The 22289-nt window shown below is 42.2% G+C and overlaps 1 protein-coding gene across 1 annotated transcript in view; it reads right to left on the reverse strand.

Annotated features, from left to right (window-relative positions):
• Positions 1–3551, reverse strand: part of CDH15 (cadherin 15) — a 29672-nt gene extending 26121 nt beyond the window's left edge. Inside the window, exon 1 of the mRNA XM_074286179.1 lies at positions 3397–3551. Coding sequence (XP_074142280.1) covers positions 3397–3438 — 42 coding nt within the window. The 5' untranslated portion in view covers positions 3439–3551. The remainder of the gene's footprint in view (positions 1–3396) is intronic.
• Between the last annotated feature and the right edge of the window lie 18738 nt (positions 3552–22289).

The following is a 22289-nucleotide window of genomic DNA, read 5'->3' on the forward strand; positions in this document are numbered from 1 at the left end:
CTCTCTGAAGAGCTTCTAGAGGGACAGCGGAGAGATGGGTGTGGGGGAGGCTGGAGGCCAGCCAGGCCTGAGTCTCCAAAGAAATCCTGCTCTTCCCAAGGGGGTGGAAGGGAGCTACAAGCGCCTCTGTGCCCTCCAGGGACCCAGCTGTTACAGGGCTGGCTGGAGCCTGTGGGTCTGGGCCAGAGCCAAGCCTGGGGAGGAGCTGACAAGAGTCACCCAGCCCCTCTCCTCGGGCTTCTAGGCTTCCCAGCTCCCTTTGTCCCTGACACCCAGCACCAAAGTTCCATTGTGTGACTAGCACAGAGAGGAAGGATCAGGATTAGAACTCAGACCCAGCCCCTCTCTGGAGCAGGAGGGCCCAGCAGCGGTCACCTGACACAGATTTACACTTTGCCAGGCCATAGCAAGACCAAGACACCGGTCCCAGGGGGCCAAGCTTTGGGGAGTAGTGTCCCCACATTCTGCCAGTATTTAATTCAATTCACTCAGCAGATATTTATTAAAAATTTACTGCATGTTTTTGATGGTGTCCTGGGGGAGCCCAGGATGGCCAGGAAGACCAGGTTCAAAGCCTGCCTCTTACCCACTGACTGCACAATCCCAAATCCGTGCCTTTAATTTTCCTTTGCCCGAGGAGCACCCCTAAGACTATGGTTTTCAGAGAGGGGCCAGCTGCACTAACGGAGGGAGTGTCTACATTTTGGAATTCCCTGCGTTGACGAAATCACAGCCCGGTCCTTATTAGGGTGGAGGCAGTTAGGGACATAAGAATGTCTGGGTGAAATTGGTGAAAAGCTGGGGTTCAGAGGGCCTTGCCCTATCCCCTGTCTGCAGAAGGGAGCCCACTTGTGGGCTCTGAGAGGCTCGCTGGGGCCAGTTCCCAACCTCCAATGATGGAGCAGTCGCTTCAGACCAAAAGAACACGCAGAAAGTCAATAGTGAGTGACGGACTCACTCAGGCTGGCTCCGGCCAGGATCCCATGGGCACGAGCTCTAGTCCAGACTCAGCACTGCGGCCAAGTCTAGAGAAGGGATAAAGGCTGGGGACGGGCAACAGGGCTCCCCATGAAGACAATTCGTGCCATTCGTATCCCGGCTCGGGGAGGGAGCAGATTGGCCAGGATGGGGCTGGGCAGGAAGCAGGCGGGGGCACATTGTGGCTGGGCAGCGTAGGGCTAGCCGGAGGGGCTGCCCGGGTGCCAGGAGGCCAGTCTCCCTGAGATTTCAGCCTGAGCTGGCCCCAGCTGCTGTGGTACACGAAGGCAGACACATTGCAAAGAGCCAGCTGTCCTGCTTCGCTCCAGAGCCAGCTGCTTTGGGCTGGGTGAGGGCAAGAAAGACATTCTTTCACCAGTGTGTGTGTGTGTGTGTGTGTGTGTGTATAATTGTGTGTGTGTGTGTATGTGTGTGTGTGACACACACAATGTCAGCATAAGAAATACTGGGGATCTCTTCAGACACAGGTCCTGTGTGACCTTGGACTTCTCTGGACCCAAGTTATCCATCTGGAAAATGAAGCTGGGGAACCAGTTGGCTCCAAAGGTCATCCCAGTTCTGACCCTTTTTGTTCTAAAGTCTCTTCCATTCTCCCGTCCCACTCTCTGGTCTAAGGCTCTGGTTCTAAGATCCCTCTGGCTCTTATTTCTAAAGTGCTTTACAGGGAGATGTAGCCCTTGACGGAACGACCATGCTTTCTAGAACATGAGGGACTGTGGGTCAATGGAAGGGGGCATTTAAACACCACCTGAAGACATCAGTAACTGGCATCCTGAATCCCTGGGTGTCAGGAAGAGAAACTCTAATAAGCACCTACTATGTGTCAGGCACAGTACTCTAACCACTGAGATACCCTCATTAGCTACCTCTAAAACAATTTGACTGAAATCCCCAACAATTTATAGAACCGGGGAAATCAGGGTGGTGGACGTTGGGCCGTGACCTCTGGGAGAAAGGGTGGAGTTGGAAGGTCCTAGTCAAAGTTCTTAACCTGGGGTGCATTGACTCATAGATTTCAAGGGGTCAGTGAACTGAAATGGGAAAAAATCATTTCACTAATCTTTTCTATCTTCAGCATTCAGAAACATGATTCTGAGAAGGGGTCCGGACCCACAGAAATGTTAAGAACCTCAGCTTAGAAGGTCCCCTTTGTAATTTCATAGGATCCAAGATTTAGGGATTAAAGGGATCTTTCTGTGATATGTATCTCTCCTGAGAGAGGGAGAAGAGGGAGGGAGGGGACTGACGGAGAGGGGGAGGGGAGCTGAGGGAGAGGGGGAGCTGGAAGGAAGCCAATTAGTCCAAACATGCCACTTTACAGATGAGACCCAGAGAGGTAAAACAACTCTACATGACACAGAATTGGAACTCCCGCCCAGACCCCGCCTCTTTTCACTTGCTCATTCTCAGAGAGTCGGTCCGGTCCCCCAGCTTACTATTAAACGCTTAATGAAAGGCGGTTCCCTTATTCCCCCCATCGTTCTCTTCTGCCCCCGAAACACAAACAGGAGGCTCAGGCTACCTGTCACCAACACGCTGGCACCATAAACAGCTCAGAAACACACAGGTGGCCTCCCGCCCTGGTGTGAAGTTGGAAGGAACCTTAGAACGCGAATATTGACTCTAGAACACGGGATGCTGGAAGCAGGGGAGACCAGGAGCCAGAACGCTGGCCCTCCGTCTGCGGAGCTCCCCCGAGTGATCAGAGTCCGGCGCCCCCCTCCCCTCAGCTCTCAGAGTCCGGCGCCCCCCTCCCCTCAGCTCTCAGAGTCCGCGCCCCCCCCCCAGCTCTCAGAGTCCGCTCCCCCCCCCTCAGCTCTCAGAGTCCGCCCCCCCCCCCCTCAGCTCTCAGAGTCCGGCGCCCCCCCTCCCCTCAGCTCTCAGAGTCCGGCGCCCCCCCCCCGCTCTCAGAGTCCGCCCCCCCCCTCAGCTCTCAGAGTCCGGCGCCCCCCTCCCCTCAGCTCTCAGAGTCCGGCGCCCCCCCTCAGCTCTCAGAGTCCGGCGCCCCCCCCTCATCTCTCAGAGTCCGGCGCCCCCCCCCCAGCTCTCAGAGTCCGCTCCCCCCCCTCAGCTCTCATAGTCCGGCGCCCCCCCCTCAGCTCTCAGAGTCCGGCGCCCCCCTCCCCCCTCAGCTCTTGCCCCACAACGTCCCAGCTCGCTCTCCACTCTCATGGCTCCTTTCCCACTTTGCTGGGGAAGCCTCCTCCCCTGCAGGTGTAAGTAAGCTTTCCCTGCCCCCCCCAGGGGCTGGGTCCGACTCTCCCGCGGAAGGAGAAAAAGGTCTCCCCAGAAGCTCCGTCCAGACCCCCCCCCAGTCCTCCCAAGCCTCCCCCTCCCTCCCTCCGCCCCACGCTGGCTCCGCGAGCCTGGCAAAGTTGCGGCAGCGAGCCCCGTTACCTGGGCCAGGAGGCAGAGGGAGAGAAGGAGGGCTGCGTCCATCGCCCCCTCCCCGGAGCCGGGAGCGGCGCTGCTGAGGCCGGGAGCGGGAGCCGCGAGCTCGGGGCCGGAGTGCCCGGGTCTCTCTCTGGGTGAGCGCCCGGCTCCGAGCTAAAATAAGCCGGTGGCCTGGCTGAGTGACAGCACATGTGCTGTGAGCGCCGGGGCGGGCCGGCGCGGGGAAGGGGCCGGGGCAGACGGGCGGCTGCGTTACTAACGCGCCGAGGGGGGAGAGGGGGAGCGCAGCTGTCCCCATTACACAGCCCGGGCCGGGGCTGCCGAGGTCAGCTGCCCCCCCCCCCCCCCCGGGGAGGGGAGCTTAACCCTTTACCAGCAGCAAGTGGGAGCTGCACTTGTGATGCCCGAGGGGCCGGGACTTCTGGGGGGTCCGCCGCCCGCCGCGTGAGGAGGAAGCTCAGGAACTAGCGGGAAACACAAGCAAAGGAGGTGACCCCACAGAAAATGGGGAGAGAAAGAAGGGGGTGGCTGGGTGGCGCAGGGGGCAGGAGCGGCCTGGGGAGAAGTCCGATGGCCCTTTGGGGATTACCGGAGAGAGGAGTCTTTTTAATGTGTGTGTGTGTGTGTGTGTGTGTGTGTGTGTGTGTGTGTGTGTGTGAGATATATTATATACATACGTATATTTTTTGGCAAAGCAATCGGGCTTAAGCGACTTGCTCAGGAGCACACAGCTAGGAGAGTCTGAGACCCTATTTGAACTCGGCTCCCCCAGAGTCCAGGGCCGGCGCTCCATCGCTTTGCCACTTAGCTGTCCGCCCAAGGGAAACATCTCCTCCCAGAAGTGTCCGCGTTTCAGACTATGGTTTGTGGGAATAAGGATAGGACTTGGGGTTTGACCCCAGAGGCGAGACTTCCTGCGGGGATGGAGGCTACCCAGCCTTCCCGAATCCCAGACCATGTGAGTGGGGAGTCACCTTCTCCAGCTTCCTCTTTTTACAGCCGAGAAGTCGGGAGAGATCTCGCAGGCCAGGCAGCCCATCCTGAGCCTCTACTGTATTCCTCACAAGGGACCTCTAGGCTCCCCTACTCCCCGTCCCTTTTCACCAGAGAAAATTTTACTCAAACTGGGGGTTTACTAGGTATCCAAATCAAACATTTACTGATAATAAATCATAAAGAGATTTATTTTTATAATAACTTTTTATTTTTCCAAATACATGCAAAAATAGTTTTCAGCATTCACCTTTGCAAAACCTTGAGCTCCAAATTTTTTCCTCTCCCTCCTTCCTCTCCCCTCTCCTAATCAGCAGGCAATCCAATGCAGGTAAAACATGTGCAATTTTTCTAAACATTCCTCATTCTGCTCAAGAAAAATCAGATCAAAAGGTGAAAAAACAAACAAAACTTGATCCACATTCAGGCTTAATATAGACACGTAGATGCAGATGGCCCTCTCCATCACAAGTCTATTGGAATCACCTTGAATTACCTCATTGTTGAAAAGAACCAAGTCCATCACAGTTGATCATCACATAATCTTATTGCTGCTGTGTACAATGTTCTTCTGGTTCTGTTTGCTTCACTCAGCATCAGTTCCTGTAAGTCTTTCCAGGCTTTTCTGAAATTATCCTGTCAATCATTTCTTGTAGAACCATTATATTCCAGAACATTCATACACCACAATTTATTCAGCCATTCTCCAACTGATGGGCATCCACTCAATTTCCAAGGATCCTGCTACAAAAAGGGCTGCCACAAACATTTTTGCACATGTGAGTCCTTTCCCCTTTTTTATGATCTCTTTGGGATATAAGCCCAGTAGAGAGTGCTGGCAAAAGGGATGCACAATTTGATAGCCCTTGGGCATAGTTCCAAACTGCTCTCCAGAATGACTGGATCATTTCACAAAGAAATTTATTTTAAAACAATTCCTTATTATGCATATACTTTTGCATATGAGAGCAAATTTGCATGCTAAGGAGATGGATATGCTTATTTATTTTTACATGAAGAATTAAATCTTAAAAGAAAAAAAGGAAATATAATAGAAATGTATTAACTCCAATTGCCTCAGAAAAAAAAAAAAAAAAAAGGAAATGTAATAAGAATTAAATCTTGGGGAAGTACTTGATACTTTGTTGCCTAATTTTTCATGATTCCCACTTTAAATTTAAGTTTTGCTTTACTTGAAGACTTCTTGCCATGGGGATTTCCCTACCTCATGAAGCAACCGGTGCTACTTCTGGATAGCACTAATTATTTGGAAGTTTTTCTAACACCAAACTCCAAATTGCCTTTCTATAGCTTCCGCCTGTTGCTTCCCGTTTTCTAATCACAGAGACTCTGATTTGGGAGAGACCTCAAAAGCCTTCTTATCCCAACCCATGCCTGAGCAAGAATCCACCCCAGCACAGGTGGATGTTTCTTTAGTGAAGAGGAATTCAGGGGGTGGACCATCCCCTTTTCACTCTCCTTCTCATTGGCTGAGGAAGGTTCCTTTTGTTAGACCCTAATCTTTTTTTCCCCCTCCTGAAGCAATTGAGGTTAAGTGACTTGCCCAGGATCACACTGCTAGGAAGCATTAAGTGTCTGAGGTCACATTTGAACTTGGGTCCTCCTGACTTCAGGGCTGCTACCTAGCTCCTCCCCCACCTTTTTTAAAATGATGGATAGGTCAGGAGGACAAGTTCAAATTTAGCTTCAGACACTAGCTCTGTGATCCTGGGCAAGTCTCTTAATTTTATTTGCCTCAGTTTCCTCATCTGTAAAATAATCCAGAGAAGGAAATGGCAAGCCACTCCAGTGTCTTTGCCAAAAAAAAACCTCATGAAGAGCTGGACACAACTGAACAATACCATAAATTAGGAGAGATAGTAGTATCTGCAGTGAAACTGCCCAATATTCTCACCCAGACAGTTAATAGTTCCATATCAATGTAGAGGAAGGTCAGCAGTGAAACATCCTTGGAATGTGCAGTTGGCTCTGGGCCGTTCTACATTTGAGTGGAGGCATAGATGGCATATTTATCGAATTTTAGATGGCCCAGAGCTGGGAGGAAGAACCAACACTCAGAGGGATGGAATGAGCATTCAGAAATATCTTAACAGGCTAGAAGATTGGGCTCACTTTATAAGAAGGAATTTAATAGGGATAAATATAAAGCATCACAAAAGTGCAAAAAATCAACTTCATAAGTATAAACTGGAGGAGACGAGGTGAAACAGGAGTTTTTCTGAAAAAGATCCCACCGTTTTTGTAGACCACAAGCTTCATCTGAGTCAACAATATGAGGTAACAGCAAGAAAGCTGAAGAAATCTTAGTCTAAGTGAGAAAAGTTGCATAATAATGAGAGTTCTCCAGAGGTGGGATAGACTGCTTTGGATGGGTGTGTTTCTATAAAATTTGCTTCTGCTAATTTTCTTCATCACTCCTAGTTCTGTCCTTTGGGGCTAAGCAGATCAAATCTAGGACCTCTTCCATGGCAAAGCCCCTCGAGTGACTGAAGACAGCTAAAGTGCCTTTCTTTCCATCCTCCTCCCCAGCTGGGACTAATCATTTTTTCCTGTAGTCAGTTTTTGTAATGGCATGATCATGAGGCATTTCACTACCCTGGTCCTCCTCTGCGTGCTCACAAGCTTCTCTGCATTTTTCCTAAAGTGGGGAACCTAGAATTGAACATCGTATTAGATGTGGTCTGCCTAGAGCAGAGTACAGTAATGGCACCCCTGCTTAGTGCTGGTCATTTCTTAATATAGCCATGGGTAACCTTACCTGTCAGGGTTGCTGCATCAGACTAGGGAGTGATTCTGATTTAAATAGGGATCAAGTATCACCCCCCTCCCAAAGCTTTTTAAGATGAGCTATTTAACTAGCCAACTTTCTGCCATTTTGTACTCATGGAATGTATTTTTTGATCTCAAGTGTAAGACTTTACATTTTTGCCTAAGTTTACCTAAGTTCTTTTTCTCTATGACAGTCCTCTGATTACTTAAAGGCTGTTATTTTGTCTTAGAAAATTGCAGAACCAATCAGTCAATTATTGAACACCTTCTATGCACCAGGGACTGTTCTATGTGTCAGGTTACAAAAAAGGGCAAAAGACAGAGCAGTGAGCAGCAAATGTTCTGCTCATTTGTGCTTTTCTATCTTCCCCCTTCTTAGGGTATCTTATTTCCAAATCCTTCATATTTTATCTCTAGAACCACTTCCCCGTAGAGCCTTATCCAACCCCTCCAACTCTCATTTACCTCTAATTCCTCTAATCTTCCAATCTATCAATTGGCATTTATTGGGGTATACGGGCTTCCAAGAAGACTAGTACCTCTTGTGTGAGGGCTGCTGAGCCCTTTTTGGGGCTTCTCATTCACCCCATTCTTAACCAATGGCTCTAAGAAGCTGTCAGCACATGCAGTGGCCACACCCCAGTAAAACTATCTTGGTAGACAAGCTAAATCAGTTTGAGGGTATCTGACAGGCTCAAACTTGTCAGTGAGTTTGTTAGGGGGTCTCTACCCCAAGAATGTTAAGACTTTCCCTGCATGAATGAGTGGATGAGAACAATTTGTCTCAATAACCACGAAGGCTGAAACAGGCACTGGGGAGCACTTGGTGAGACATTCGAGATGCCAAGGTCATCCACTACCCTCCAGGACATTGCCAGCGATCATTTATTTTGTCCTGCCACTGGACTTTGATGACTCTGCAAGAGAGAGAGAAGTTGACAATTTCACACAACTCTGCCTCACTTAAATCCAATTTATGTGTGAGTCAAAATCATCACCCATAATAATTCAACATTTTTATCACCTGAAAGTCCTGCGGCAATGGGCAAGTAGGTGTGGATACTAGGTGAGCTCTAGCCACAACCCTGTGTGGGGATGCCATAGGGTGATCTTACAGGACTGAAGCAGAAGGGGGATTTGGCAGCCTGGGTATCTGAGAAGCATTTTTGAAGGACCACATTTCTCATCTCTTGGTATGAGGAGCTGGTTAAAAAAAGCCCCCTAAAATTATCTACTTTGCCCAAACTGGTGTGTTGATTCTAACTACCTGTAGTCAAACCATACAAAAAATTCATAAAAACTTTTAGAAACATGATTTTATTCACCGTTGGCACATGGAATGTGTGCACGCTTATGGGCAACATGAATCCAGGAGACCTGAAAGATGAACAGCTCTTGTTGCAAGAGAAATGAGCAGACATCACATCCAAATAGCAACTCTGAGCTCTGAGAAGGCTGGGGAATGAAGGGTAGCTTACCAAAGTCAGAGCTGGATAAACATTTTTTCTGGGGAGTGCTGGAAAACTGGAATAGGTTTTCAATCAAAACTAATCTAGTCAACAAGCTGATGTGCCTCCCAAAAGGAGTGAAGTACGACAACAGCAATCATGACAATGCAATTGTTCCTCATAGGAAAGTGCCATGTCACCATCATCAGTATGTATGCTCCCACCATGATGAACTCTGATGAGGGGCTAATTGCTAGCAAACACAAGCATTTAATAGACTATGTCATTGTAAGGACAAGTGACAGATGGGATGTAAGAGTAACAAAGGTGATGTGTACCAGAATGCTGAACTGATCATAGACTAATCCTCTCCAAGTCAAATAGTTGCATTCAACAAAAGCATTGACCCCAAGGCAAGACAACTACCAGAAGACTTAATGTCAACAGATTTTCTCCAGGTGTGCTGGAACAGGGTTGGAAGGAAAGCTGAGCCAACACACAATTGACAACTGGAGCAAAAAAGAATAGACAGCAGAGTTCCAGGTGAAGATGATCATCTACCCGAGAGCCAGTATAGCTTCAAAAGGGTCCAAGAAGGGATGGTTATAGCCTTTGTTCCCTGACAATTCAAAGGAAAAGTGCAAGGAGCAGAGATCTGTACATAATGTTTGTTGATCTGATCTAGACCTTTGACACATGAAGGCTTGTGGGAAAATATGGCCAAGTTTGGTTAACTGGAGAAGTCCAGTATTTATGTCCGTTTCAAGATGACATGCTTGCTCAAATTCTGGATAGTGGATGAAGCTCTTGCACTTTCTCAGTCATTGGTAGAGTGAAGCAGAGCTGGGTGCTTGCTTTCAGGTTTTTTAAGTCTGAAGTTTTTCAGTGATGTTGTCAGTCCTTACAATGAGGACAAAAATAATGTCAAGATCAACTCGATCCTTCCTTCCTTCCTTCCTTCCTTCCTTCCTTCCTTCCTTCCTTCCTTCCTTCCTTCCTTCCTTCCTTCCTTCCTTCCTTCCTTCCTTCCTTCCTTCCTTCCTCCTTCCTTCCTTCCTTCCTTCCTTCCTTCCTTCCTTCTTTCCTTCCTCCCTCCCTCCTCCCTCCTTTTTTTTCTTTCTTTCTTTCTTTCTTTCTTTCTTTCTTTCTTCTTTCTTTCTTTCTTTCTTTCTTTCTTTCCTTTCTTTCTTTCTTTCTTTCTTTCTTTTCTTCTTTCTTTCTTTCTTTCTTTCTTTCTTTCTTTCTTTCTTTCCTCCTCTTTCTTTCTTTCCTCTCTCTTTCTTTCTTTCCGTCTTTTTTGCTGAGGCAATTGGAGTTAAGTGACTTACCCAGGGTCACATAGCTAGGAATGTTAAGTGTCTCAGGTCACATTTGAACTAAGGTCCTCCTGACTTCAGGGATGGTGCTCTATCCACTGCCACCTAGCTGCCCCCACTTGTGCTAATTCTAACCTGACAATTAATACCATTAAAACAGAATCTCTACCAGCCAGGAGCACGCCATCCCTATGTGGAACCAATCAGTTACAGCAATGGAGAAATTTTGAATACTGTGGATAAATTCACCTTACCTTGGCATTATACTTTCCAGGGACGTCCATATAGACGATGAGCTTGGTGGCTGCGTTGCCAGAGCCAGTTCATTGTTTTGGAAGCTCAGAGAAACAGTGGGAAAGGAAGTGTGGGAGAGAAGAGATATCGGGCTGCCAAAGTCTCACAGAACTGTTGTGCTGACCTCATTGTTGTATGCCCGTGAAACCAGGACAGTCCATCAGCGCCCTGCCAGGAAGCTGCATTGCCTCCATTTTGAAATGTCTCAGGAAGATTCTGAGATCACCTTGCAAGACCCTGAGGTCCTTTCTCCCCAGTGTTCTAACTCCACGGCAGAGAGCACAGCTCCTGGGGTTGGCCACACTGTTCCAACGCCAAATGGACATTTGCTTAAAAAGACTGTTTTATAGAATTCAAACAAAGCAGGCACTCACGTAGAGCTCAAAAGCAGTGACACTAGGATGTTCTCAAGCTCTCTCCAGAACTTTGGAATCGATTGTGTAACATGGGAGCACTGGCATAGGACTGGCAAGCAGGGTGTGCCCGCGTCGTGCTCTGTGAGCAAAGCAGAATTACAGCTCCTCAGAAGCCGTGGAAGATGCACAAATTTAGAGACATCTCTGCTCCATTTTTTGGGCCTGACCTGTGGTAGAGCCTACCGAGACCACATAGGTCTGATCAACCACAGTCAGAAAACACCGCATTTTAACTCTGACGTGGTGATGTTATTTGGGTCCTCTCCCAACATGAAGGTTCACGCCCAACCAATGATGTGCCGGACACTTTGCTAAGTGTTGGGGCTACGCAAAGAGGCAAAACACAGGCCCTGCCAGGAAGGGATTTACACGACAGCGCTTCCCTGCTGCTTACTCTCTGTGCCAATGTGTTGCTTTATACTGTTACCGTTTCATGTTATCCTCTCACCACGTTCCTCCTCTGCTCAAGAAGTTTCAGTGGTCCCCTATTGCCTCAGGGATAACATATAGCTCAGCCTGGCATTGAAAGCCCTTCACAGTCTGCCTCCCACAAATCATCTTTCTAGGTTGAGTCATGCAGTCCCCCTTCACACTCTTATGATCTAGTCAAACCGGCCTCTTGCTGTTCCCTGCAGAGACTGTTTGCTCTCCTGCCTTTTTACTTGTGCCCAGACTGTGCCCACTCCCCATCCCCATCCCATCTCGGAAACATTCTCTCCTCAGCTCTACTTTGAAGAATCATCAGCCTCCTCCCAAGAACAGCTCAGGGAGCCCTCCTGCAGGAGATCTTTGTAGATTTTTGACCTGCCACATTGCTGGTGCTTTCCCTACTCTGAAATTACTTTGTAATTTTTATATATGCATATACACACTATACACACATGCATAAACATATAATATATATTTATATAATATTATTAAAGATATTACATTTTAATTATATTATGCTATTATATTATATTACATTATATTTTATTATATTATATATCATTTTAATATATTTATATTATATATAGAAATATGTAAAATCTCTCTTACATATCTGTATCTTATCTGTCTGTATACATGTTGTTTCCCTTCAGTAGTATCTAAACCTCTTGAGGACAGGGGCTGTTTTATTTCTGTCTTTATACTCCAGCACATAGTAGGTGCTTACTTGTTGAATTATATGTTAGTCTTGTTTTCTCAGTACAACTGTAAGTTCCCCAGAAGCTGCCATAGACTTATCTTGAAGCCCCCATAGAACTTAGAACAAAGCCGGGAATATTAGAGGTATTCAGTAAATAGAAAGAACCATGTGAAAACAGAGCTCTTAGGGGGCAGAAAAATCATGAAATTAATTAAATTGTAACATATTCCTTTTTGGCACCTAGATTGAGCTTTGGACTTGGAGTCAGGAAGACCTGAATTAAATCCTGGCTCAGACATTTACTAGCGAGTCACTAAACCACTGTCTGCCTCAGTTGCCTTATCTGTAAAATGGGGGGATTGTCATGAAGATCAAAAGAGATAGCCCATGTACAATGCTTTGTAAACCTTAAAGCATTGCTAACTCTCATCATGATCATGATTATCATCATCATAGTATTCTGAAATATAAAAATGTTTCCTTCATGTATCTGTGAGATGCCATGTATTATTGGGTCCAATTTACAAATGTGGAAACTGAGACTCAGAGAGTTTGGGTGATTTGCGCAGGCTCACAGAGCCAGTATTTAAACAGAGATCTCTCCTGACCTCCAAGTCCGGGTCTCTTTCTACTATGTCACACTGTCTACATAATTGTTTCTGATTTCTCAGACACATTGTCCCCCATTTTTATTTCCTGCTTCCACTCCCACATCTCATATGCTGAGGGCCCAAGACTCACTCTTGCCTAACTCTGGATAGTTCAAAGTCTCCTAGGGTTATCACTCTAATGAATTGGGTCCATCCTTGTGTCCAAGCCTGATGGCCAATCCCAGAATCTTCTCTGGTAGGGTTAGAGGAAGAAAAACGTCCAAGATGGCCATAGATACAGTAAGTGGAGGGAGTTCTACCCGTTTCCCTCCTCATGGCAGAGATGGTGGAGACCTCGGGAGCAGAATGTTGTATGTATCAGTTGGGTGTATATGCCCCTTGGCCCTGATTTAAAATGCTGTTTTCCTGGAAGAATTATCAATCACTCAGGACTTCATTCCCCATTTATTAAGCCATCTATTCTATGTAGAGCATTCTTTTGGGTTCTGGAGATTTCAAAATTGGAAAAGGCAGTTCTTGCTCTCAAGGAATTTACTATCATGTAGTTCTATCAGCTAACTTGTCCATTGTCACCACATCATGAATGTCTTCTTAAATTAAATTCTGATTGACTTCTGTACAACTATAGTGATTATACTTGGTTTTGGAGGAGAGATGAAAAGATGCACCTCTTTCTCATCTTGGCAGAAGTGGGGGTCTATGGGTATAGAACACAGTATACGCTATCAGATTCTGTGGACATAATGATTTGTTTTGCTGAATTGCTTTTCTTTCTTCTATTATTTGTAAGAAAGGATAGTGGGGAAGTAGGAGGGATGCATTCAGAAATGAAGGTGATATGAAGCAAGAAAGAGAATGAATGCTCCGTCAACCCTCCAGGAACCCAGACTTAGCCCCTTGTCATTTTCTTTCTTTCTTTCTTTCTTTCTTTCTTTCTTTCTTTCTTTCTTTCTTTCTTTCTTTCTTTCTTTCTTTCTTTCTTTCTTTCTTTCTTTCTTTCTTTCTTTCTTTCTTTCTTTCTTTCTTTCTTTCTTTCTTTCTTTCTTTCTTTCTTTCTTTCTTTCTTTCTTTCTTTTTTTTTTTTTTTGGCAATTGGGGTTAAGTGACTTGCCCAGGGTCACACAGCTAGGAAGTGTTAAGTGTCTGAGATCACATTTGAACTCGGATCCTCCTGAATTCAGGGGTGGTGCTTTATGCACTGCGCCACCTAGCTGCCCCTGTCATTTTCTATATTTCTTCCTTCTTTCCTCCCACATATCTGATCCGTTTATAAGTCTTCATTTTTCTTTTCCAAATAAATAAATGAACCAAAAAAATCAAAAAAAATCATCTATTAAGAATTTACTTTATGCCAACAGACAGTTTGGTTAAATTCACGGAGAGCTGATCTTATAGCCAGGAAGACATGGATTTGTCTCTGAAACACACTGCCAAATCCTGGGCAAATCACTTAACCTCAGTGCTCTTGTCCAGAGAAATCAAACAATTCATAAAAAACTGGTGTGTGTGTGTGTGTGTGTGTGTGTGTGTGTGTGTGTGTGTGTGTGTGTGTGTGGTGGGGAGAGAACAATCAAACAAATTTACTAGACCAGTTTATTGTTATTTATTAAAACTCCAGATTCCAATAAATTTGTAAGTTAAGTTTCTCAGACACTAAAAGGACAAATACTCCCTATGACATATAAACTTTAAAAAAATTACAGTAAAAATACTTCTATGAAACACATATGACTCTGCTTCAGTGTTGGCAGGAATGAGGAAAATAAGCACAATACTTTACTTCTGTTGAAGCTACAAATTGGTCCATAGATTTTGGAAAATATTTTGATATGAGAAAAATCACAAAATTATTCATATCCTTTTATTTAATGATTGATCCTACTATTGACTTAGCAATCCAGGAATGCACTAAAAGGTCTATCTGTATGAAAAATCATATCAGCACTATTTTTTTTTTTGCTGAGGCAATTAGGGTTGTGACTTGTCCATGGTCACACAGCTAGGAAGTGTTAAGTGTCCTCCTGACTTCAGAGCTGGTGCTCTATCCATTACACCATCTAGCTGCCCCCAGTACTATTTGTGATACCAAAAAGTTGGAAACAGTGTGTCCATTGATTGTAGAATAGTTAAATTGTGGTTTGTAGCTGTAATGGAGTGTTGCCATCCAGGAGGAAAGTGGATATGAAGAATTCCAAACATTATGGGAAGATTTCTATACAATGATATAAAACAGAACTCCCCCAAAAGCTGAGCCGAACAATATACACAATTACTACAATTGTAACCTTTCCTTTTTCTGACATATTAGCTAAACTGATGGATGTGAGGTAGACACCTCAGAGCTGCTTTGATTTGCATTTCTTTAATCAGTAGAGGTTTAGAGCCTTTTTCCAAATGACTTTAGATAACTTTGATTTCTGTCTAAAAACTGCTTGTGCATATCCTTTGACCACGTATTTTCTTTCTTACTTCCATTTCCAAATAGATTTTTTTCTCCCTACCCAGTGAACCATCCCTTGGAACAAAATAATTAAAAGAGAGAGAAAACTAGTTCAGCAAAACCAACCAACACCAATGGCGGTGTCTGACAACATATGCAATACATCACACGCACAGTGCTTCAAGTCTGCCTGGTAGGGAGAGATGAACATTTTCTCATTTCTTAGCCAGGACCAGTCTTGGTCGTTACACTGCACACAGCATCCAATTTAGTTTTTCGTTATTGTGTTATTTCATTTTACATTGTTATATATAGTTTTCCTATTCCTGCTGTGTATTTCATATATCTTCCTCTGCTGGTCTATTTAATGGGACCAGCCAATGAGCCCAGTCTTCATTAATCTGAACAGAGTGCATCAGCTTATTAAACTGATAGAGTTTCTCCCACAATTCTGGGAGAATTGTGATGATGTGCAATGGAAATGTCATGGGGAAACTCTGGAGTGTATATAAACATCAGAATCAGGTGGTCATTGGAAAGCCTCTCCCTTCCAAACTTCTGCAAAGAAGTTGGGAGTGAGATGCTGCCTCCTATTTCTTCTCCAAGGCCAGCTTTGTTCTTTATAACTTTTCAATATTCATTTTGACTGTTTTCTTATGATTCATTTTCCCTCATTGTTGTAGTGATTTTGTAAATTGTTTTCCTGACTGCTTATTTGACTCTGCATCAGTTCACATAAATCTCCCATGTGTTTGTATATATCATGTTTACTGGACCTGTTTTCTATTCTGATGTTTCTCTCTCAGCATCCTAAAATCAGTGTTCTCTAGTGGTCTATTTGAGATCCAGGCTTGGTATTGTAGGATCATGAGATTTAATTCAATTTAATAAGCATCTGATTAGTACTAGACACTGTGCGAGACCACAGGGACACAGAAACAAGGAATCTGTGTCCCAAGGAATTCCATTCCATTAGGGGAAATAATATACGTATGAATAAGTAAATAAAAAATAAATGCAAAACAATTTTTTTTGGTGAGGAGAGAAGAACACCTGGTAGAATCAGGAAAAGTCTCTTCTAGGAGGTGGCACTTAAGTTGAATTTTAAGTGGAACTTTCTGATAGAAAAGGGAGAGTATTGCCAGACATAAGGGACAATTCTAGGTATATATAAGGAACAGAAAATGGGAATGGAAGTCCTGTATGTGGGAAAGCAGTACCCATTTTTGATAGAACACTGAGTTTCTGAGAAACCATAGATGTAGAGCTAGTATCTTAGATAAATGTATTATTTGTTGATTTAAAATATTCTCTTCCTCCAGGCTTTCCTTGCCCATTGAGAAGCAAGCAATATAATATTTACTATACATATAACATTTCCATATTAGCTATGTTGTAAAAAAAATAAAACAAGAAAAAATAAAGTGAAAAAAAGGATGTTTTATTCTTTACCAGAGTTCTCTCTCTGGAGGTAGACAGTATTTTTCTTTTCTTCCTTTTTCTTAGGCAACTGGGGTTAAATGACTTGCCCAGGTTCATACAGCTAGACAATGTTATATGTCTTGAGACTAGATTTGAATTCAGGTCCTCCTGACTTCAGGGCTGGTGTTCTACTCACTCCGCCCACCTAGCAGAGAACATTTTTCATTATGAGTCTTTTGGAATTATCTTGAATCATTGTGTTGATCAGAATAGCCAAGTCTTTCACAGTTGATCATCATTACAAGATGCTGTTACTATGTACAATGTTCTCTTGGTTTTGTTCATTGCATTTTACATGAGTTCCTATAAGTCTTCCCAGTTTTTTCTGTAACCTCCCTGCTTGTGATTTCTTATATCACAATAGTATTCCACAACAATCATATACCACAATTATTTGGCTATTTCCTAACTGATAGGAATCTCCTTGTCAATTCTTTGCCACCACAAAAGAGCTGCTATGAATATTGTTGTGAATATCGGTTCTTTTTCTTTGTTCTTTTTGGGATATAGACTTACTAGTGGTATTGGCAAGTGCCTTAGAAGGTATCTATTCCAATCCATTTATTTTATAAATGAGTATACTAAGGCTCACAGAATTCAAGTAAATTGCCCCAAATCATACAGCAAATAGAAGAGCTGGGGAAAGGAGAAGGCAAGTAATAAGCAGGCCTGCTGTTGCATCTATTTGGAATGGTGTCAGGAGGGGGATCCAGCCTTCTAAAATCCTTTCCCTTTGCTGGGATATCTCCTGTGAGCAAGCCAGGCATTTCCTTGGGAGTCAGGGCTTCCTTCTCCATTCCAACACCTGCTAGTATCAGAGAGGATTTGGATATCCCAGAAAGGAGAATGAGAAGAAGCTGGGTTTCCTAGTGGCTCTGCTCTATAGCCTTGCAAACTTGTAAGGAGAGAGCACCCTCTGCTGAGGAGAAGAGAGAATCTAAGCTAAGACTGCAATATAATGGAAAGAGTGAGGTTTGGGATCAAAGGACAAGTTCAAATCCTTCCTCTTCCACTTAAAGCCAATGTGATCTTGGGTCAATCATTTAACTTTTCTAGGTCTCCTCTTCCTGTTCTGTAAAGTGAGAAGGTTAAATTAGGTAGTCTCTGAGGTGCTCAAATCTAGGACTATGAAGAAACAGATGTCAGGATTGGGCAGCCTGGAGCAATCAAAGTGCTGGAAAGAAACTAAATCTTTTCTGTTGCCATCTTTCCATCAAGATCCTACTGTAGAATCATAGAACGTTGACCCAATCCAACATTTATTGGGTGCACACTTAATAATGGCATTGAGGATTTAAAGATACTCCCCCAAAATTCCTGTCTTCCTTTTTTTTAAAGCTTTTTATTTTCCAAATATATGCAGATAGTTTTCAACATTCACCTCGCAAAACCTTGTGTTCCAATTTTTTTTCTTGTTCTGTTCTCCTCAGATGGCAAATAATCCAATATATCTTAAACATGTGTAATTCTTCTACACGTATTTTCACAATTATCACTCTGCACAAGAAAAATCAGATCAAAAAGGAAAAAAAGGAGAAAGAAAACAAAATGCAAGCAAACAAGTGAAATTATAATCCATATTAAATCCCCATAGTCCTCTCTTTGGATGCGGATGGCTCTCTCCATCATAAATCCATTGGAACTGGCCTGAGTTACCTCAATATTGAAAAGAGCCATCCCTCAGAATTGATCATCATAAGCCTTGTTGTTGTTGTGTACAGTGTTCTCTTGGTTCTGCTCACTTCACTTAGCATCATTTCATATAAGTCTTTCCAGGTCTCTCTGAAAATCATCCTGCTGATCGTTTCTTATAGAACAATAATATTCTATAACATTCATATACCATAACTTATTCAGCCATTGGAGAATGGAGTGGATGGGCTCAGTTTCCAGTTTTTGGTCACTACAAAGAGGGCAGACACAAACATTTTTACACACGTGGATCCCTTTCCCTCCTTTAAGATCTCTTTGGGATATAAGCCCAGTAGAGAAACTGCTGGATCAAAGGATATGCCCAGTTCAATAGCCCTCTGAGCATAGTTCCATATTGCTCACCAGAATCAAGTTCACAACTCCACCAACAATGTATGTGTCCCAGTTTTCCCACATCCCCTCCAACATTCATCATTATCTTTTCCTGTCATTTTAGCCAATCTAAGAGGTATGTAGTAGTACCTAAGAGTGGTCTTAATTTTCATTTCTTTGATCAATAGCTATTTAGAGCATTTTTTTCTATGACTAGAAATGGCTTTAATTTCTTCATTTGAAAATTGTCTGTTCGTATCCTTTGACCATTTATCAGTTGGAAAATAGCTTGAATTCTTATAAATTTGAGTCAATTCTCTAGTTAAGAAATGAGGCCTTTATTAGGACCGTTGGATGTAAAAATTTCTCCCCAGTTTATTGCTGCCCTTCTAATCTTGTCTGCATTGTTTTTATTTGTACAAAACCTTTTAAATTTAATATAATAAAAATTGTCCGTCTTGCATTCCATAATGCACTCTAGTTCTTCTTTGGCCACAAATTCCTTCCTTCTCCATATATCTGAGAGGTAGATTATCTTTTGTTCTTCTAATTTGCTTATAGTATTGCTTTTTATATCTAAATTACGAATCCATTTTGACCTTATCTTAGTATAGGGTGTTAGGTATGGGTTGATGCCTAGTTTCTGCCATATTAATTTCCAATTTTCTCAGCATTTTTTTTTTTTTGTCAAATAGTGAGTTCTTATCCCAAAAGCTGGGGTCTTTGGGTTTATCAAACACTAAATTGCTATAATCATTTACTATTGTGTCTTGTGAACCTAACCTATTCCATTGATCTACTACTCTATTTCTTAACCAGTACCAAATAGTTTTGATGACTGCTGCTTTATAACATAGTTTTGGGTCTGATACAATTAGTCACCTTCCTTTGCATTTTTTTTTCATTAATTTCCTTGAAATTTTTGACCTTTTGTTCTTCCAGATGAACTTTGTTATTATTTTTTCCAGTTCTGTAAAGTAATTTCTTGGGAGTTTGATTGGTATGGAACCAAATAAGTAGATTAATTTAGGTAGAATTGTTTTAAAATATTTTTATATCATATTTATATATAATAATTTATATTACATTAAAATATATATAATTATACATATCATATATAATAATATTCCATTATATTAGCTTGGCCTACCCCTAAGCACTTGGTATTCTTCTAATTGATTGGATCTAACTTTATTTGTGTGGGAAGTATTTTGTGATTATGTTCATATAGTTCCTGACTTTGTCTTGGCAGGTAGACTCCCAAATATTTTATACTATCTACAGTTGTTTTAAATGGAATTTTTTTTGTATCTCTTGCTGCTTAAAGTCCTGACTTCAAGAGGCTTTTATTCTGTTATTAGAAGTGGAAGGGAATTTAGTGATTGGGGAAGCCCAGCCCCTTCTACATATCTCATATGCATATAGATATTTGTAGTTGTTTCTTCCTTTAGAATGTAAGTTGCTTCAGTAAGCATCATATGTCATGGGGATAAACTGCAACCATTACCAATAAGATCAGGAGTGAAACAAGGTTGCCTACTATCACCATTACTATTCAATATTGTATTAGAAATGCTAGCTTTGCCAATAAGAGTGGAGAAAGTAATTAAAGGAATTAGAGTAGGTAATGAGGAAACCAAATTATCACTCTTTGCTGACGATATGCTGTTCTCTAAATACCCCAAAGATTCTACTAAAAAGCTATTAGAAATAATCCACACCTTTAGCAAAGTTGCAGGATACAAAATAAACCCATATAAATCATCAGCATTCTTATATGTCACTAACAAAATCCAACAGTTAGAGTTACAAAGAGAAATTCCATTTAAAGTAACTATCAATAGTATAAAATTTTTAGGAATCTATCTGCCAAGGGAAAATAAGAAACTATATGAGCAAAACTACAAAACACTTTCTACACAAATTAAGTCTGATCTAACCAATTGGAAAAATATTAAATGCTCTTGGATAGAGTGAGCAAATATAATAAAGATGACAATACTACCTAAACTAATCAATTTATTTAGCACTATACCAGACTCCCCAAAAAACTATTTTAATGACCTAGAAAAAAATAACAACAAAGTTCATATGGAAAAACAAAAGGTCAAAAATTTCAAGGGAATTAATGAAAAAAAAATCAAATGAAGGTGGCCTAGCTGCACCAAATCTAAAATTATATTATTAAGCAGTGGTTACCAAAACCATTTGGTATTGGCTAAGAAATAGACTAGTTGATCAGTGGAATAGGTTAGGTCCAAAGGACAAAATAATCAATAACTTTAATAATCTAGTGTTTGACAAACCAAAGCTTTTGGGATAAGAATTCAATGACAAAAATTGCTGGGAAAATTGGAAATTAATATGACAGAAACTAGGCATTGATCCACACTTAACACCATATACCAAAATCAGGTCAAAATGGGTTCATGACCTAGGCATAAAGAATGAGATTATAAATAAAGTAGATGAACGTAGGATAGTTTAGCTCTCAGACCTGTGGAAGAGGAATGAATTTATGTCCAAAGAAGAACTAGAGATCATTATTGATCACAAAGTAGAAAACTTTGATTATATTAAATTGAAAAGTTGTTTTTTTTTTTTTTTTTTTTTTTTTTTACAAACAAAAGTAATGCAGATAAGATTAGAAGGGAGACAATAAACTGGGAAAACATTTTTACAGTCAAAGGTTCTGATAAAAGCCTCATTTCCAAAATATATAGAGAATTGACTCTAATTTATAAGAAATCAAGCCATTCTCCAATTGATAAATGGTCAAAGGATATGAACAGACAATTTTCAGATGAAGAAATTGAAACTATTTCTAGCCATATGAAAAGATGCTCCAAGTCATTATTAACCAGAGAAATGCAAATTAAGACAACTCTGAGATACCACTATACATCTGTCAGATTGGCTAGAATGACAGGAAAAGATAATGCAGAATGTTGGAGGGGATGTGGGAAAACAGGGATACTGATACATTGTTGGTTGAACTGTGAATACATCCAAGCCATTCTGGAGAGCAATCTGTAATTATGCTCAAAAAGTTATCAAACTGTGCAAACCCTTTGATTCAGCAGTGTTTCTACTGGGCTTATCTCCCAAAGCGATCTTAAAGAAGGGAAAGGGATCTGTATGTGCAAAAATGTTTGTGGCAGCCCTCTTTGTGGTGGCCAGAAACTGGAAACTACGTGGATGCCCATCAATTGCAGAATGGCTGAATAAATTGTGGTTATATGAATATTATGGAATATTATTGTTCTGTAAGAAATGACCAGCAGGATGATTTCAGAAAGGCCTGGAGAGACTTACATGAACTGATGCTGAGTGAAATGAGCAGGACCAGGAGATCATTAAAACTTCAACAATAATATTATATGATAATTCTGATGGACGTGGCCCTCTTCAATAATGAGATGAACCAAATTAGTTCCAATAGAGCAGGAATGAACTGAACCAGCTACACCCAGCAAAAGAACTCTGGGAGACGACTATGAACCACTACATAGAATTCCCAATCCCTCTGTTTTTGTCCGCCTGCATTTTTTATTACCTCAACAGACTAATTGTACACTATTTCAAAGTCTGATTCTTTTTGTACAGCAAAACAACTGTTTGGTCATGTATATATATATATATATATATATATATATATATATATATATTGTATTTAATTTATACTTTAACATATGTAATATGTATTGGTCAATCTGCCATCTGGGGGAAGAGGTCGGGGGAAGGAGGGGAAAAGTGGAACAAAAGGCTTGGCAATTGTCAGTGCTGTAAAATTACCCATGCATATATCTGGTAAATAAAAACTATAAAAATTAAAATTAAAAAAAAGAATGTAAGTTGCTTGAGGACAGGGACAATCTTTTGCTTTTATTTGTATTCCCAATACTTATCACAGTCCCTAACATGTAATAAGTATTTAATAAATGTATGTAGA

The sequence above is a fragment of the Sminthopsis crassicaudata genome, chromosome 2, assembly GCF_048593235.1.
Source record: "Sminthopsis crassicaudata isolate SCR6 chromosome 2, ASM4859323v1, whole genome shotgun sequence".
NCBI lineage: Eukaryota > Metazoa > Chordata > Mammalia > Dasyuromorphia > Dasyuridae > Sminthopsis > Sminthopsis crassicaudata.